At 64.2% G+C, this 16,943-nt stretch overlaps 1 protein-coding gene across 7 annotated transcripts; it reads right to left on the bottom strand.

Moving 5' to 3' along the window:
* Positions 1-2,897: 2,897 nt before the first annotated feature.
* UCKL1 (uridine-cytidine kinase 1 like 1) lies at positions 2,898-16,093 on the bottom strand. Of its 7 annotated transcripts, none has more exons than XM_042979881.1 (15): positions 15,896-16,093; positions 9,483-9,670; positions 9,205-9,311; positions 8,907-9,077; positions 8,750-8,821; positions 7,434-7,623; positions 7,280-7,341; positions 5,281-5,300; positions 4,330-4,428; positions 4,165-4,258; positions 3,998-4,060; positions 3,775-3,897; positions 3,493-3,600; positions 3,268-3,424; positions 2,898-3,167 (listed from the first exon to the last, which is right to left on the bottom strand). In XM_042979881.1, the coding sequence occupies exons 1-15, from the start codon at positions 16,006-16,008 to the stop codon at positions 3,064-3,066; spliced, it is 1,671 nt and encodes a 556-aa protein (XP_042835815.1). In that variant the 5' UTR covers positions 16,009-16,093; the 3' UTR covers positions 2,898-3,063. The 7 variants fall into 7 exon arrangements, with proteins under 7 accessions (XP_042835815.1, XP_042835812.1, XP_042835816.1 ...); XM_042979878.1 differs by having other exon boundaries at positions 9,483-9,673; positions 15,896-16,092; XM_042979882.1 differs by lacking the exon at positions 5,281-5,300 and adding an exon at positions 6,526-6,542 and having other exon boundaries at positions 15,896-16,092.
* Between the last annotated feature and the right edge of the window lie 850 nt (positions 16,094-16,943).

The raw sequence follows: 16,943 nt of genomic DNA, 5'->3' as shown, positions 1-16,943 counted from the left end.
GGGCAGGACACGGGGGAACCGGGGCGTCCGGGTCTGGAGGGGTCCCCGGCGCGGCCCCACCCGGCGAGCGCACGGCCGCTCGCAGCCCCGGACGCCGGGCTCTCTCCTGCCGCAGAGGGACCCCCGCTCCTACCGTTTCTCCGCGGACTCCGCTCACCGGCCCCCCCACCCCAGCCCCTCTCCGTCCGGGTGCGCGGTGCCGCGCGGGCCGGCTCCCCACGCTCGCTCGGCGGCTCCGCTGGCGCCGGGGCCCGGGGGCGCAGCGGGGGCGCGGGAGGCTCGGAGGGGGCGGGGCCAGCGCTAGCCCCACCCCCGCCACGTGACGGCGGGCCAATCCTCGGCCCCCCGGAGGCCGGTCGGTGACCAGAGAGATGAGCCTGAGGACCCGCGCCGGGAGCCAGGCCCACACCCACCGGCGCGCCGACCCCGGGCGTGTCGCCGCTGAGGCCGATACCGCTCCCAGCTCAGCCCCTCCTCTGGCCCCGTCCTGTGGCGGTCAAAGAGGTGGGTCCTCGTGAACCCCATGTGCGAATCACCCCATTCTTGCCCTTCTACCCGAGGCCAGCTAAAAACCCACCCGCTAACCCCCGCCGGGCCCCTTCGCGCCTCTGAATCTGCCGCTCCCTCCCGTCCTGCTCAGAGCAAACCCACGGCTCCGGGCTGCGGAGCCCGAGCGAGCCCGGCCAGGAATCCGGGCACCTTGCGGTTCGGTGGGGGGCGGGGCGGGGCGGGGGGCAGCTGAGGCCCCGTGAGGGGTGGAGTCTTGCCCCAGGCCCGTAGCAGCCCCCAGACTCCACTGCTGACAGCCTGGCTGACTTGCCCGACTGAGCGTGCCCACCAGATGTGCCTAATGCCGGTCTGGGGCTCCCCAAGCTTCCCTTCCGGCCAGGCCCCGGGGGCATCGCTCCTCGCCTTGTGGCAGCCGCTGCTGGCAAAGGGGTGGCACCTCACGGGCTGACGAACCTGAGATGGACCCCGGAGACACCATTCTCAGGTTGGACAGTCCTGGAGGCACCGCCCGGGGGCAGCTGGTGAAGGACACCCACCATGTCATGGGAGCGTCTGGACCAGCGTGGGATGGGCTCCCGGCTGTAGCCCCGTCTTCCCAGCTCTCCTCAACTTCTCCCCCAGGCACCTGCCCCCCCACCCCCACCCCTCAGCTTCTGCTGGGCCCGGAGGAGCCCAGATGCCCGGAAAGGCAGCATGAGGGCCACCGGAGAGTGTCCTGGGGATGGGCTCATCCATCCCTGGAGGGCCTCACCCACGCCTTCTGCCCCAACTGGAACCCCCCCGATGTGCCCAGAAGCTGTGTTGATTGTGGTTCCCAGAAAAGTCTTGGACCTTGGATTCTGGTCCTATCTCTGGGACTGAGAGGCCCCAAGGCCCAGAGGAATTGTCCCCTCCTTTCTCTGGCAGCCTGAAGACCCTCCCCCAGCGCCATTTGCAAGGTGACCTACTTCTACTCCCTGCCCCCAACAGGACCCAGCAGGAGATGGGCTCAAGAACCGCCCCCCCCCCCCCCCAAGCCCACGGCCTAGCTTCCCCAAGTTGCCTTGGACGAAGGGACCACAGCCTGAGGGGGCAGGTCCTCTGGTTCAGGCTTCCCGTCTCCCGATTCTGCCCTAGGCCCCCACTGACCCTCAAGAAGCGGGAGGAACTCGTCCTCCCCCAGGGGCTGGCTGAGTTGGGCAGGGGCAACTGGGCCCTTTCCTTCCAGCTGCGTTGTGCACACGCACACGTGCCTGTGGATTTGCTGTGTGCTGATGTGTGTGCGTGGTGTTGATACGTGGGTGTACGTGTGTGGGTTCGAGTTATTCTCTGGGAGCTGGTCAGCCCCTAGCTGGACTCTGGGGGGCCCTCCGAGGAATAACCTAGCCTCTGCCTGGACCCTCATTAACGGTTTGCCCTATTTCTGTTCTGGAAAGACCCGGTGTGACCGAATGGCACGTTCTCAGCCTCACCGTCCCAGGGTACCTCCTAAGCAGGGCCAGGCCAGGTTCCAGCACACAGCACAAGGATGTTAGAATGGGTGAGCGGGGGCCCCAGAACATGGGGAGAGGGGTCTACTCACCAGCTTGGGCAGAAGCCCCTCCTGCTGACCTCTGGGCCCCATGCCCGTGCTCTGTCCCTGGTGCCTGGCCACCCCTCGGACAGCCTCCTGCCTTTATCTGCCTGCCCTTGGCCTGGCCCCCACCCAGTGACTTCCTGTCCACGCCCCCACAAGCTTTTCCATGACATGGTCTTTGTGGGGGGGGGGGGGGGGAAACCAAGGAGATCAGGAAGGCAGGAAAGCGGCAAGAGCCAGCCCTGGAAGAAAGAGGGGGAGGAAGGCTGGGGGTGCCTGGCAGCCCACCCCCAGCAGCCCAAGCATCTGCGTCCCACACACCCACACCCAGGCCGGCCTGCCACAGACCCACCGTCTGGAGGGGAGCGAGAGAAGCCCACGCACCCTCGAGCCCGGCGGCAACGAAGGCAGGGCCGGAGGTGGGTTTCTGGCCCCACACAGCACGGCCGGCCGCTGAGGCCCCGCCATCTCTGCTGCAACTTGGGGCTCTTGTCAGTGGCTGGGATCCACTCGTCACTCCCTCCTACCGCCGCCCACATGCTGATTTCCGCCCCGCTCCCCGGTACTACGAACACATGGTGGGGGTGGGAGGCGGCTGCGGACGCTGTCTCTTGAGACCCAGAGCCCCAGGTCCAGGCGGCCACCCAGGGGCCCGTCTAGCAGAGCCAGGAGCTGTGCCCTCCTAAATCCGGCACTGAGCCCGGATCGCCGGGAAAGCCCAGCGCGAGACCGGGGGTGCCTGTTGTGCTGTGGAGAAGGCCAGGCCCCTGGACTCTTCCTCTCCGTGGTGGCTCTGCACCTCGGTCCCAGGCAGGGCAGCACTCAGGTGCCCCTCACCCATCAGTCACGGCTTCGTTTCCCTGAACTTTATTTTATAAAACGTACAGAGTGAGTTGCAGCGGTAACGTCTTTCTTTAGACTGAAATAAGTTACGACATCTCCGTAAGCAAGGCCACGCGAGGCGGGAAGAGGCTGGGTGGGGGCGAGGGCAGGAGGGCTCAGGCTCGCTCAGGCTCGCTCAGGCTCGCTCGTGGAGGCCACTCTTCCTCATCACTGCCGTCAGGAACAGCGTCGGTCCCGAAGTAGCGGTCACCGAAGTTCCCTGGGGAAGGAAGCAGGCCCTCGTGGCGGGGATTCCAGCCGCCAGCCCCGCCCCCCCCCCCCACCCCCCAGCACCGCTGACCGGCCCTGCGCCGCCTCACCGATGCCAGGGATGATGCGGAAGAGGTCATTGACGCGCTTGTCCACAGCTGTGGTGAGGATCCTCACTTGCGGGAAAGCATACGCCACCGAGTGAACACCCATCTCCGCCATGAGCAGCGACAGCAAGAAGATCTTGTCCTCCGGCACGTCGTGGTCCTGCACGGTACGGGGCCGGTGAATTCCAAGCCAGCCCTGCGGCCGGCGGCCCCCTCCAACCCACTCACCAAGAGCACCCGCACGGCCATCATGGCTGCAGCGCCCGTGGACACGGTGCAGTCCATCAGGATGACATGGTCGTCACTAATGTCCTTGGGCAGCCGCAGGTAGTGGAGCTGCGAGGAGCCGGAGTCGGAGCCGGAGTCAGAGCCGGCACAAAGCCAGGGCTGCCCTCCGGACTCTCCCCGCCCCGGATTACCACCGCCTCCCCCCCCCCCGCCCCGCCCCGTGCCCTCCAGGCTCCCTGCGCCCCTTGGCCCCTGCCCTCCAGGCTCCTTCCGGCCCCGCACCTCGGGCTCCCCAGTGAGCTGGTTGGTCTGGATGAGGATAGTGCCTATGCGCACGTCTTTGCACACGGCCCGCAGCGCGGGCTCCATCGTCTCACCGGCCCGCAGGATGGACACGCCAGTGATCTGGGGGCCCGGGGGTGGGGGGCGTTGAGCTGGCCGGACCTCCCGCCTCGCCTCCCCGGCTGCCCCAGTCTCGCCCCCCCGGCTGCGGCCCCGCCGGTACCTGCTTCCCCGCATAGCACTTGCCCGCGTAGTCCTGCCCCTGCGGGGTCTGCACGACGCAGTCCTGCGCACAGAGGGGGTGGGGGCGCTCGTGAGCACGAGGGGCCGCCCACATCCCGCTCCCCCGCCCCCCCCCCCCCCCCCGCCGGTCCCCACCCCGCCCCGCACCTGGAAGGGCAGGAAGGAGAGCGCATGCTCAATGAGCAGCCGCATCAACCGCTTGGAGTAGAAGATGAATTCGTCACGGCTGGTCTCCTTGTCCCTGTGGGCCGGTGGCGTTAAGCAAAGGGGTGGGCCGCCAGGGGCCACCTCGTCCTACAGAAGGGCTCTCACCTGATGATGGTGTGCATGCCTCGCACCTGCGGCGTGCTCTCGAGGACACTCAGCGTCTGAGGCAGAGGGTGGCACTGGTGCGCCGAGGCCAGTGCGGCCCTGGAAACACAAGCCAATTGGGGGACTCAAGAAGGGGTGTCTCCTCCTGGCGCCCCATCCTCCCGCTCCGACACTGTGTGTGGGGCAGATGTGAGGGGGACAGTGGGGCGTGCAGAGTGGGGGCCGCCGCCTCCCTGTGGCCGACCTGGAGGGAGGGCCCCACCCCCGAGATACGCCCGCCAGGCGAAGGCAGAGCAGCTGATCTTCAGGTGGGAAAGCGAGGGGCTACGGTGTCAGCCTCCCCTCCCAGCCCCAGTCCCCTCCGGGCCTTGCTCGGGAGAAAGCGAAAGGGGACCAGGCAGCGGGAGGGAGAAGGAGTCTCAGCCCCCAGGAAGGGCGACTGGTCCCCAACCCCAGAACATGTCTCTCTGGGCAACAACTGAGCTTCAGGGCCAAACTTCACCCTGACCCTTCCCTCCAGGTGATGCACCACCCTCTCAGAAAACAGGAGCAAATCTAGCTCAGGGCCACCCCTGCTGCACCAGGCCTGGAGCGGGGAGAGGAGGGGGGGAAGGGGGGAACAGAGGGGGTGGGGCAGGACGGAGCAGAGGGGGCGGGGCAGAGGGCAGAGCTGGGGGAGGGCGGAGCAGAGCAGAGGGGGCGGAGCAGAGGGCAGAGCTGGGGGAGGGCGGAGCAGAGGGCAGGGGGCGGGGCAGAGCGGGGGGAGGGCGGAGCAGAGCAGAGGGGGCGGGGGAGAGCGGAGCAGAGAGCGGAGCTGGGGGAGGGCGGAGCAGAGCAGACGGGGCGGGGCAGAGCCGGGGGAGGGCGGAGCAGGGGCGGGGACAGCAGCCCCCCTCCCCCAGCAGCGCACAGCACCAGCAGCAGCACAACCAGAGCGCACTCTGTCCTCACATATCCCAGCGCAGCTTCCTCTGCTCGCCAGGTGAAGAGTACGTTCGGGGAGGGAACAGGGCAGGAAACCCAAGGGTTTACAAAGAGGAAAAGAACAAAGAGAAAAAGAGCATTTAGCAAGGGAGCGCGGGCAGCCCCTGCAGCCTCCGGCTAGCTGGCCTGAGAGAGAGAGGCAGGTGGCGGGCGACTGGGGGACCCCTGGAGGCTTTGCTCTGCGAGGCACGGCCCCCGCCCAGAGGCCTGCCTGCCTGCCTGTCCCCGCCGACCGCCCACCAGCAACACTTCCTGGGGCTGACAGAGGCAAGCGGCCACCAGCCACCACTTCCGTGGCTGGCCAGAGAAGGGGAACTGGCCGGCAGCAGCATTTGGGTGTTTTCTCAAGTCTGAAACCCCAGGAACTGTATTCTCACAACAGAGGCTTCCAGAGGGCCTGACAGGACAATCCCTGCAGGTGCCCTGGTCTGGAGGAGAGCCAAGCAGTGATTCAAGCGAGGGCAGGACACTGGAGGGGCCAGTGACTGGCCCTGGAGGCATTCCCAACGCAGCAGCTGGGGCTCCCAGTTGTGAACCGGGGGCTCTCCTGGTGCTTCCCGATCCCACAGAAAGCCTGGGCTACAGGCAGGTCATTCATTCATTCATTCATTCATTCATTCATGCTGAGCACTGTGTGGGGTAGGTGCTTCCTCTGCTCCCTTGGGGCCCTGGTGCATTCAGAGCTCCTGGCTCTCTCTCTCTCCAGGGCCAGATGGGCAGGGGGCCAGGGGGCTGAGGCCTCACCACCATCTGTGGGAATCCAGACCGGACCCTCAGATCAGGCAAAGGAGGTATAAACCCAGGCCCTCCCTCTAGCTTCTGAGGGGCAGGCCTGTAGCCACTGACCTGGGGGGCACCCAACAGGGCTGGCTCAGCACAGCTGTGCCCTCTGGCGTCAGACCCCATGCAACCAGCCCCATGCTAGGGAGAGGCCTCCAGAGAGGTCTGACCAGGGCAGAGTCAGGGCTCTGTGTGACCTTGGGCGAGTTCCTTAACATCTCTGTGCCTTAGTTTCCTCATCTGCCAACAAGGACAGGCAAAAGCAGTGTGGGGGCCACCACACTGTCCCTTCCGTGCCTGGGGCAGGGCTGCCCAAGGGTGGGCATGACAGGAGAGGACCCTCCCGCCTGCCCAGGTGACAACCCAAATTCTGAGCTGCCTGTGGATGTTGGAAATGCCTCCGTCTGTGCAGACAGGTGTAGGAAGTCTTACCTGACACTGAGCTCACGCTGCGGCAGCAACACAGGGAGACACAAGGGAATGGGGTGGCACGTCAGTGATGGTAGCACTGCTCACCTCGCAGTCACCGGACAGCACAGCCCCTCGCCACCGTGCACCCTGGCCAGCTGGGCCACCCCCACCCAGGAACGGACCTGCCACAGCCCCACCAACGGATCATCCGAGGCAGCTGCCAACCATGGGAGGGAACCAGCTGTTACGGCCTATGACCTGGGCACCCTCTGGACTGGGCAGTAAGAGCCAGGACTCCTGGGGCTCTGTTCCTCATTCCTCAGACTTCCAGCACCCCATTACGGAGCCTGCCCAGAGCGGTGGGCAGTGCCCTTAGCCAGCCCGGCGCATGTAACTTCAGGTTGGGGCACCCCTCCTGGAGTGTTCGGGACACAGCACCCAGCACTGACACCCAACGGTCCCTGGAAGCTTTGGGAAGAACAGGAGTGCACCCTTCCACTCAAGGCCCAGCTCAGGCCAGAAACACCAGAAGGCACCTGTACACTCCACGCTTCCTCAGGGAACCCAGCTGCCTCTGGCCAGCACAAAGGGCCGGGGGCTGGTGGGCAGCAAGGCTGACCGAGCAGGCCTGGGACACTGGAGGGCCAGAACGTGGCAGGGGACAGTAAATACACGGGGGCTGCAGAGCAGGTGGCTGTGGATGGTGGCTGCAGGGAGGCAGGGAGTGGGGCCGGGCGGGCTGCAGGTAGCTGGGAACCTGGCCCAGCTGACTCACCTCCTCCAGCTGGCTGTGCATGTGCTGCACGATCAAGTCGATGGCCACTGTGTTCCCGCTCCCTGGGACGGGACAGGACAGGTCAGGAGGGTGACACGGGCAACCAAGGCCTCCTCTGCCCACATCCCCAGGGCAGGTGGGTCTGCAGGCTCACCCCAGGGCACCACGATGTCTGCCACACGCATGGTGGGCTGGATGTACTGGTCGAAGGCAGGTTTGACGAACTTGTTGTACTGCTTGATGACGCCCTCAATGTCTCGGCCTCGCTCGCTGATGTCCCGGCGCAGCCGTCGCACAAGGCGGATGTCAGAGTCTGTGTCCACAAAGATCTTCATGTCCAGGAGCTGGATGGGGAGAGCCGGCTGCTGAGCGGGGCGTGCCACCGGCAGAGCCAGTGTGGGCGACATCGGGACCAGTTCCTGCAAAGATCTCTGGGCTGTGCGCCGACCTTGGGGCACCTTGAGGGTCTGGCTGGTACCTCTGGCTGGCAGTGTGCGTGGCTGTGGGGGCATGTACACGTTGCGCGGGGGCGCTGTCCACCAAGGGCTTCAGCCAAAGGCCACTGGATGGGTACTGGTTCCCGAGGCAGGTGGAGCCGGCACCACGACCGTGGGTCGTCCGCTATCTACATGCCCTCACACACACCAGGGGACTGGGGACTTGTTCCCTCCCCACCACATCCCCCACCATGGTTCTTGGGCTTGGTGAGTTCAGGTCTGGCCTAGAATGGGCGGATGTGGGGCTGGGCACTGCTGTACGGTGGGCAGCGGAGTTCCCTGAGCTCAGCCCAAACTCGCTGGCCTCAGAACTACAAGGAACCAGGAGCACAGCACAGCTGGCTGTGAGCACAGGCCTCCCCCGATGGGCCTCAGCAGGGGCAGGAGAGGGAGCCCCGCACAGCATGGCCTGGCGGGATGGATGCGGCTGTGCACGCCTGCCAGGGGTCAGGGGTGCACCACGCAGACGGCACAGACACAAGGGCCCGCCTCCATCCCAGGCAAGAGCACGCACGTGCACACACGCAAACCTGCACCCACCACCCCAAGGTCACTCTGACCTCAGTGCCTGCATGAGCCCCAAAGAACAGCAAAGGAAACACAGACATGAAGAGGGTGAGTAAGGATCAGAAGAGAAAGAAAACACAGTAGAGGCCCCGGCCCAGGGCTTGCACCCCCACCTGGAAGGGAGCCCCTCCTCAGGCTGCTTCCCCCACCAAGGGCATTTCCAGTCTCTCTGTGGGAGTGGCGGGTCTGCTTGACCCAACGTCCTGACTGGCTCCCCACAGAGTAGCCATTCCTCACCCAACACCCAGTGACTGCACCACAAGGACGGGACAGGTGGCCATGCACCTGTCAGAGCCAGTGGCTTGGCCTGCTTGGAGGAGGCAGGTTTGAGGTTAGAACCACGGGGGGGCAGAGAGCTGAGCCGGGGTGGGCGTCCCCGGCCGTCAGCCTCGAGCCCCACTCTCACCTCCAGCAGTGTCTTGTCAGCAAAGGCCATGATGCCCTCGAAGATGATGACGTTTGCACCATAGAGCGTTTTCTGCAAAGGAATCGTGCAGTGGTTCACCCTCTGTGCCCACCGTGCGCCCAGGAGGATAGGCACAGGCCGCGCCCGGCGGGCCTACCCAGTCTTTCTTCCGGCTGTGGGTGGTGAAGTCGTACACGGGAACCTTGACACTCTTGCCCTGCTTCAGCTTCTTGAGGGTGGACACAATGAGGTCAAAGTCAAAGGCGTCTGGATGGTCAAAGTTGAAGTCGTTGCGGGCAGCCTGCTCCTGCTGCTGCGTGGTGAGCACCTGTAGGGGGAGCAGGCAGGGGCTCTGTGCGCCCCTCCCCGCCATGCCCGGGGCCGGGGCCGGGGCCGGGGCGGGGGCTCCAGGCCCCTCTGAGGACATGGCCTGCATGTGCGGGAGTGCTCCTCACCTTGTAGAAGGAGTCCATGGACAGCAAGACCACCCAGGGCACGTCCAGGGCCTCGATGATCATCCTGGCCACAGTTGTCTTCCCGGAGGCGCTGCCACCTCCCAGGCCTGCGGGAAGGGGCAGAGTGACCCTGAGCAAGGGCCGCCCAGCCATCCTCCCAGATGGGTTCCCTGACACAACCGAGGGGCACGAGGCTGCTGACATCAGTGGAGCTGCTGCTCAGGTGCTCGATGACAGGTCCTGCCTGACCTCCCCCTCCCGCCGCGGGCCTTGCTCACCGATGGCGAAGGCCTCCTTGGACTGCGTGCCATGCTCGTTGTACCAGGGCGGCCGCCCGGCTGTGTAGATGGTGCGCTTGCTGGTGCGCAGCAGGGGCGGCTCAGACTTGCACTGGCTGGTGGTGCGCTTCCGGGGCGAGCGCCTGGTGCCCACAGCCGGGAGGAGCCTGTCCAAGGACTCCGCATTGCTGCTGCAGAGAAGGAGTACACGCTCGCCTCTGCCGTCCTGTGTCGGGCCTGGCGTGGCCGCCGTGGGGCGCAGCCCCCCGTGCAGGCACACGGGCACGGCGCGGGGGGGGGGGGGCAGACTCAATTGGGGCAGACACAAAAAACCACCCGCAGCCCATCCACAGGGCTCTGGGCCTCGGACCGCCACTGCCCACACAAGTTCGGAGGGACAGCAAACACAGGGCAATGAGGACCGCCACCTTGGGCCTGGCTCCTCTTTCCTCGCAGGCTGGGCACCGGCTGGCTCCATAGGGCCCCTGTCCTTTCAGGAGATGAGAGGGGCACACCAATGGCAGTCAAGACCCCGTGAAGGACTATGTTTCCTCCCAGGACACTCTCTGGGCAGTCCTCTTGTTTTATATGATCTGATCCCTGCCACCCCGTAGGGTACACAGGGAGAGGGGCTCCGGGGAAGGAAGCCGCTGACGGGAAAGCTGGGCAGGGCGGCAGAGTGGATGGGTGCAGGAGGAAGGCCCTGCACTGGGAGGCCTACAGGGAAGCCCTTGCTTCTTGCCCTCCAGCACGCTGCAAACTCCGGGCAGAAGGCAGCGGCCCCCAGGGGCTACGAGCTGGAAAACTCAATCCAGGGAAGGCACGGACGGCATCTGTGTTCTGTCCTGCCCATGCTGTACCCCTAGTGCCGAAGGGACATGCTGATGTCTCTGTCATTTCAGAAGGGGTACGGTGTGACTCCTGGCCCAAGGCCTCAAATCCCAAGAGCGGCAGCTCCAGGGACATTCAATTTGGCTGAGTGGCCCAGCTGGGAGGCAGTGTCTGCCTGATGCCTGCTCAGAGTCTGTGCTGAGAGGCTTGGACACAAAAGCCTGGTGTAAAGATGGCTGCAAGGCCAGGACAAGCCCAGGGAGAAGGCATTTCTGGCCACCACATAAGAGAGAGACTGGGCTGGCCAAAGCATCACCTTGCTGACCTGCTCCCGAGGCTTCAAGGCAGGTCATGGCCCAGCACAACTACTGACAATCTGGGCAGAGCCCCCGGCGGGTGGGAAGACAGGGCAGGGAACCATGTGACGTGCTGGGCAAGTCGGTCCCTGCGGAACGCTTTCTGCAGCACTGCCTGTCCACCCCTGGTCCAGGACCCTGGTGATGAGTGCTGCTCACAGTACTAGCAGGAGAGCCGGGGATGAACAGAGACAGGGAAGGCGTCGTGGAAGTATGGCTAGGTGAGAAAGTCCAGTGCCATGAGACACGAACTCATTTATATATTTACATAAAACCGCCCGCCTGCACACGCCTTCATTTAAGGGTGCGTGAACAAAATGGGGCGCACAGAGAGGGCTACGGTCTGTGAAGTCTGCTGCCACCCCTACAGCCAGCAGTGCCGGGCCGCGGGGTGCCTGGAACCGGGCCGCAGACCCATGCCCCGGCAAGGGTGCTGCCAGCTCACCCAGGCCCGTGACAGTGCCTTCCTGCCTCTGGAACAGCCTGCAAGAGCCGGGAAGGTGGGGTGCACACGTGTTGGGGGTGGGAGGAATTAGCTGAAGCCAAAGGCGTGACAGGTAGTGCTCGGGAGCCTACTGGTGTGTTGAGAGGACAACTTCAGCAGCAAGAAACCACCCACCACATGACAGGAGACACGTGGCCGCATCCTGGGGGACAGACAGCACAGGACTGCCGCTGCTCCTTGCCAGGACAGCACAAGGAGCCACCGCTGGAGGTGATTAGCCTGTCTGTGTGCTCAGTGTCACATCTGTGGCTCTGGAGACAGCAATCTGGAGCGAGGACAGCCCTAGGCACTGTCACCCAACAGCAAGCACGTGGGGGATTCTGCCCAGCATGGAGCCACCCCAGCAGTGCCGTCCACACGCCCATTCAGTCAAACCAGAGAGGGACACGGTGAGGGGGTGGGGAAAGCATGCACCAAGCAGCAGTATCTCCAGGACCTGGGCAGAGGGCAGTGCCGTGTGATCTAACCCCGGACGTATTCGTCTAACCACACTGAGCACACGGCCCCCACGGCTCACCAATGTGTTGCCCTCCCAAGCAGGCGGCCCGCCGCTCGCTCTGGAGATGACAGATGGCCCATTCGGGAGAGTGGAGCCAGCCCTGCGGTGGCCCTGGGGGTGACGGTGGGCAGAGAACAAAGTCCAGCCCCGTGCCTTCTGCGAGCACACTCCAATGTGGAAAACCTGACTTGCAATGGAGGAAGTCCTCCCCATCTCAAAGAACGCACTCTTGTGCGCTCGTGCTGAGCATGCCCACGCAGGACCGCCTCGGGGCAGCGTAGGCCTGGGGCTGGCATCGCTCCCGTCCCCTGCTTCTCACCCCAGCGCAGTGGCCTGGCCTCTCCAGCAGGAAACTCAGAGTCCCTGTTTGTGAGTGTTCATTGTACTACTGAGGTAATGACGGCCACCACCACTGACAACTTCTGAGGCTCATGCTGCCAACAGCCTGGGACCATTCCAGGGAAGAGTACCCGTGCGCCAGGAAGAGCTGAAAGTAGGGCAGAGAGAGCTTTGCCAGAAACCCGCCCCGTCTAGGGCGCCGCCCCATCTAGGGCGTGTGATGGGCCGGGAAGGCATCAGGCTGGGTCTGCAGCCAACTCCAGCTGCACTGCCTTCTCCAAAGCCCCGTCTCTCTCTGGGAATCAGGGACAAAGCCGCGCTGTGACCTCAGAGCAAGCCGCACCCCATTTTCTCAGCGACGCGACCTTGGAAATGGGAACATCGCACAAAAGATCTCATTTCTCAGTCAACAGATGGTCGGGGTGCTTCTGGCTGCAGTGACAAAAGCTAATCTCAAACCAAAGGATTATGAGCCACAACAGAGACTCGCCTGTAACAGGCAGCCCCAAGCAAAACCAGACCCTGCTGGCGGCCAGCCCTGCCTGGCCCCTCGCGAGCACCTACCCGGCCTGTTTCCCTACGTCGATCGGACACACGCTACATGGGGCTGCCAGCGGCCAAGACACTGCAAAGGCAGTTGCCTCACTACAGCCGCGGGGGACAACAGGCCTGCCACTCACCTGCCTTCTGCTCCGAGGGCCCAGCATCCCGAGATCCTGATGCCAGGGTAAGCTGGGGGGCTGCTCATGGCTGGGACACAGGGGACAGTGGACAGCAGGGTGATCCCAGGTGTCTGCAGGAGCATCTCCACAGGGCCACTTAGACCCACAGTGGCCCCCTCGGACAGCTCAGGAGACGCCTGAACTGTCCCTCCATGTGTGGGCAGGAAGTGCTGCGGGTGAGGAGCTGGGGTTGGGTCCGAAGAGCCTCCCGTGTGGAAGGAACGGCACTCACTGCCGGCCTCAGAGGCTGAGGCCACGGGCATTAAGAGGATCACCCGGCTGGGGGCTGTGCACTTTCCCGATATTAATAGCACTGACCCTGCTGAAAAGAACAGTGTCCTGTGGCCCTGGCAGACCTCAGGCCTGCCCTGGCCTGTGCACCGGCTGGTGCGCTGCCGGCCCAGTGCTTGCTGAGGACCACAGTGCACCCCTCCTAGTACACCATGGAAAAAACTCCAGACCCCAGGCCTGCTCGGGACTGTAAAACCAATCCTCTCCTACACCCCTACAGAACAGGGAAATCTGAGGTCTCTCCTGGCCAAGTCTTGCTGACTGTCAATGCTGCGCCGACACTCTTGGCCCCAAGGTGCCTTCTAGAGGCCTAAACAAACCTGAAACTCTATCCACCTGCCCCACCCCCTCCAGGGGTAGGCTCCAGTTCATCCCCCAAGGCCACCCAGTGCTGTGTGTTCAGCCAGGGGAAACAGTCATTCTCTAGCCTGGCAGCAGGAGAAAGAATGGGTTCAGCCCCAGCTTCAGCAAGGGTGGGCCAGCCAAAAGATCTTTACTGCAGTGTGTGAACCGGTCTGCATCCCTAGGTCCTCAGCCTCCTTTCCAGCTTTCCTGCTGGCTTCTAACAACACGGAGGCTCAGGGAAGAGAAGATTCCAGATGGGGCTCACACACCTGAAGAGGGGCCGCTCCTGGCCGCCCAGGTAACAAGGGTGTGTCTGTCTCCCTGTCCAGAGGCACTTGGAGGCAGAACTGAACTGTCCAACTTTGCCCACAAGAGCTTCCCCCTCCTGCTCCCTGGCCTGGACAAGCAGGCAGGGGCTGGCCCACACTTGGGAGGCTGGAGCTGTCCTGGACAGGGCTGCAGAGTCGGGGCATGCAGCACCAGGGCCTTCACTGGTGCCTGACACCCTGTCCAGGTTTAGGAAGTTTGCCGGATGAGTCAAATGAGGCTGGATGGAGGAGGGAGGAGCCAGGCCCCAGTGGACCCCAGACTGCTCAGAGACAGAGGTGTCAGGGGATTATTCTCAGGGCAGGTAGAACACTGGGGGGCTGCAGCCTTAAAGGAGCCAAAAACAGGCTCCAGAGACTTGCACAGCCCCTACCCCATTACCCTGGAAACCTCCCTGCAGAAGTCCCTTGTTCCTGCTGCTCTGGGCGGGTCCAGCCAGCCTCCCTCCATTCCCATAGCTGCAAACCCACCTCCACCCGGCCCGCACCAGGAGACAGCCCCAGGGGTTCACTGTTATCACCACCATTCTCATTTACCCATCAGCATGTCCAGTGCTAAGGGAGTTGGAGTCTCTGTCCTCATGGAGCTAACCCTCTAGAGGGGCAAGCAGATAAAACACAAGGGCAAAGTGGACAAACCATACCAATGTGTCCACAATGACGTGGAAGAAGCTGGAAGGGTGGTCGGGGAGAGCCTTAGCTCAGGGGCACTGGCACATACACCTAAAATGCCAACCAGACCCAGCTCCGGGGCCCTTGGGGGGTGTGCAGGGACTGTGGGGGCAGCACAGAGGAACAGCCCTCAGGACACCAGCCAGCATCAAGGGACAACCGTGAAGTCCAGAGGCAGTTCCAGGGTAGACCCCATGGGCCTCTGGAGAAAGCGCGCTGGAGTCTCCACTTACGGCTCCCAGGTCCTGGCTCTCTTCCTACGACCTACGCTTCCCTGGACATCATGGGGGGGGGGGGGGGCACCCAAGCCCACTACATGATTCTGCACGCAGGATGGGGCCCTGACTGCAGCTGCCACCTATCTGTGTTCTCAGGGAGTGCTTTTCTCAAGGGCTTACCTAGCTTTATCCTCTCTGATCTTGGGCTACCTCAAAGATTCTTTGGAACAAGCAGGTGTCACAGACTCAAGTCCTGTGCCAGGCATATAGTCACTTTTTGCTGGGCAGGTGTGAGATGGGAAGGACACACAATGCTCCTCAGGGCCTGGGCAGCCTCCTGCGATCTGGCGGCTCCTGAAGGAGAGCTGTCATCGCCGGGCAGCCTCGCCTCATCCCTTACCCCTCCCCCCCCCCCCCCCGCCGCCCCTCTCCTCCCTCCAAGAAAGAGGTTGCCCTGGCACCCAGACCATTCTGGAGGAATCCAGGCACACAGCATTTCTGCCTTGGAGAGATCACCCAAGTCCCGAGATGAGATGCCCGGGCTGGAACCGTGGTTTCCTTGGACCCCCACAACCTGCGGCCCTCGCAGAGCCTTCCTGAAGCGACAGTTTAGACCCGGAAGTGCAGGGGGCTGCTCCGGATCGCGGCTCAGCCACCGCCCCCTGGTGGGCCTGGCCCCAGGAGCTCAGTAGGAGCCCATTTCCTCTTGGCCTCTTCCATCTCCCCAGTCAGGGTGACAAAATGGCCCTGCCCCCGCTCTACCCTTCCAACTTCAACTCTTGCAAAGCCTCCCCAGAGCCTGGCGGCACGGCACAACAGGTGGGGCAGGCGGAAGGCAGCAGCCACGATCCACCCCAGACTCACGAACCCTGGCCTCTTAGGTGGAGCAGAGCCTGAGTTCCGGCGGATTCCAGAACACACCGACCACCTCAGATGCTCCAGCCCGGGGGTCCTCGCCGTCCCCTCGGGACAGACAACAAAGTCCACGCCAGCTACGTGCAGAATCCGCTTTATCCGCAGAACCTCGGACTGGGCGCCCGGCAGGCCCTGCCCATGAACCCGGTGCCGCCGGCCATCGAGGAGCGGCGGGGCGGACACGGTCTCACCTCCGGGCTCAGCGCCGCCGGCCCCGCCAGGCCCGGAGGAACCTCCCACCGCGGCCGGGGCCCCCCCCGCGTGTCCAGACCCAGCCCGTCGAGGTCGCCCTGCCCGCAGGCCGACGCCCCACCGCACCGCGGGCTCCGGCTCACACGGCGGACGCGAGAGGGCGTGCGCGGCCCCCAGCCCGTGCTCGGCGGGGCGCGCCTACCGGTCCTCGCACGAGGCCTCGCTCCTCTCCGCCGGCCGGTCGGGCCCGTCTCCCGCCGCAGCGGGCGGCGGAGGCAAGCGGGGCGCGTCAGCAGAGGCTGGGGGCGCCGCCATGGAACTCTGAGGCCTCTCCGCGGGCCGCGTCTCCGGGGCTGGCCGCCGGGAGTCGTAGTTCGGGGCTTTGCGCCGCACGCTCGCTGGCGCGCCGTGCGGACTACAAGTCCCACAAGGCCGTGCGGCTGTGCGTGCCGGGACTCGTAGTCCGGCCTCACCCGCCGCGAGCGGGCGGACGGGCGTCGTCTGCGGGGAAAGATCCCACCCCGAGTTTTACCACAAACTCAGCAGCACAAAGCCCCTGGAAAAAAATCAATAAACATTTATTTGATACAGTCATATTTAATACATACAGTTGATGGCCCACCCCCGCGCCACATGGGGCCGGGAGGCGGGGACGAGGACCGGGGACAGATGGTCACAAGGCGGGCAGGGCCCGAGCTCACCGTCAAAACATCTTGCAAATAAACACTTTGTAGATAGAATATATATGTATATATACGGTTACAAGTGATAGCTGGAACCTCTCTTCCGAAATGCACTTATGTACGGAGAACTGGCATTAAAAAACCCAAACCAAGAAACCCAAAGCACAGGATGTGTGGCTGCCAGGCCAGAGGTACTGGCCGGCGCCCCCCCCCCCCTCCCCGCCCCCGCCCGCGAACCCCAGGCCTCCAGGGTAAGCCACCTGGGGCCCATCGAACTGGACACACCGGGACAGCCCTGCCCCCGTGGGTCAGGGTGCACCCATTCTCTCCCTTCTGAACCAGAGGGACAGGAGGGGGGCTACCGCTGGGAGGGCCACTGATCACCTCACACCAGGATACACCCTCAACTGCCTTTGCACAAGCAAATAAAGTGCATCCTATTTTTGTGTGAAGTGTCAGCCCCTTCAGTCGGGCCGTTCCTGTTCTCAGGGCAAGGGTGGGTGGGCTGGGCCAGAGGTAGATCTTCAGAAAGGGACCTGGCATTGTGCCCTGGGCTTGGGTCTTGGG

This window comes from Panthera tigris, chromosome A3 (assembly GCF_018350195.1).
Source record: "Panthera tigris isolate Pti1 chromosome A3, P.tigris_Pti1_mat1.1, whole genome shotgun sequence".
Classification (NCBI taxonomy): Eukaryota; Metazoa; Chordata; class Mammalia; order Carnivora; family Felidae; genus Panthera; species Panthera tigris.
This window is presented reverse-complemented; position numbering and strand designations above follow the sequence as displayed.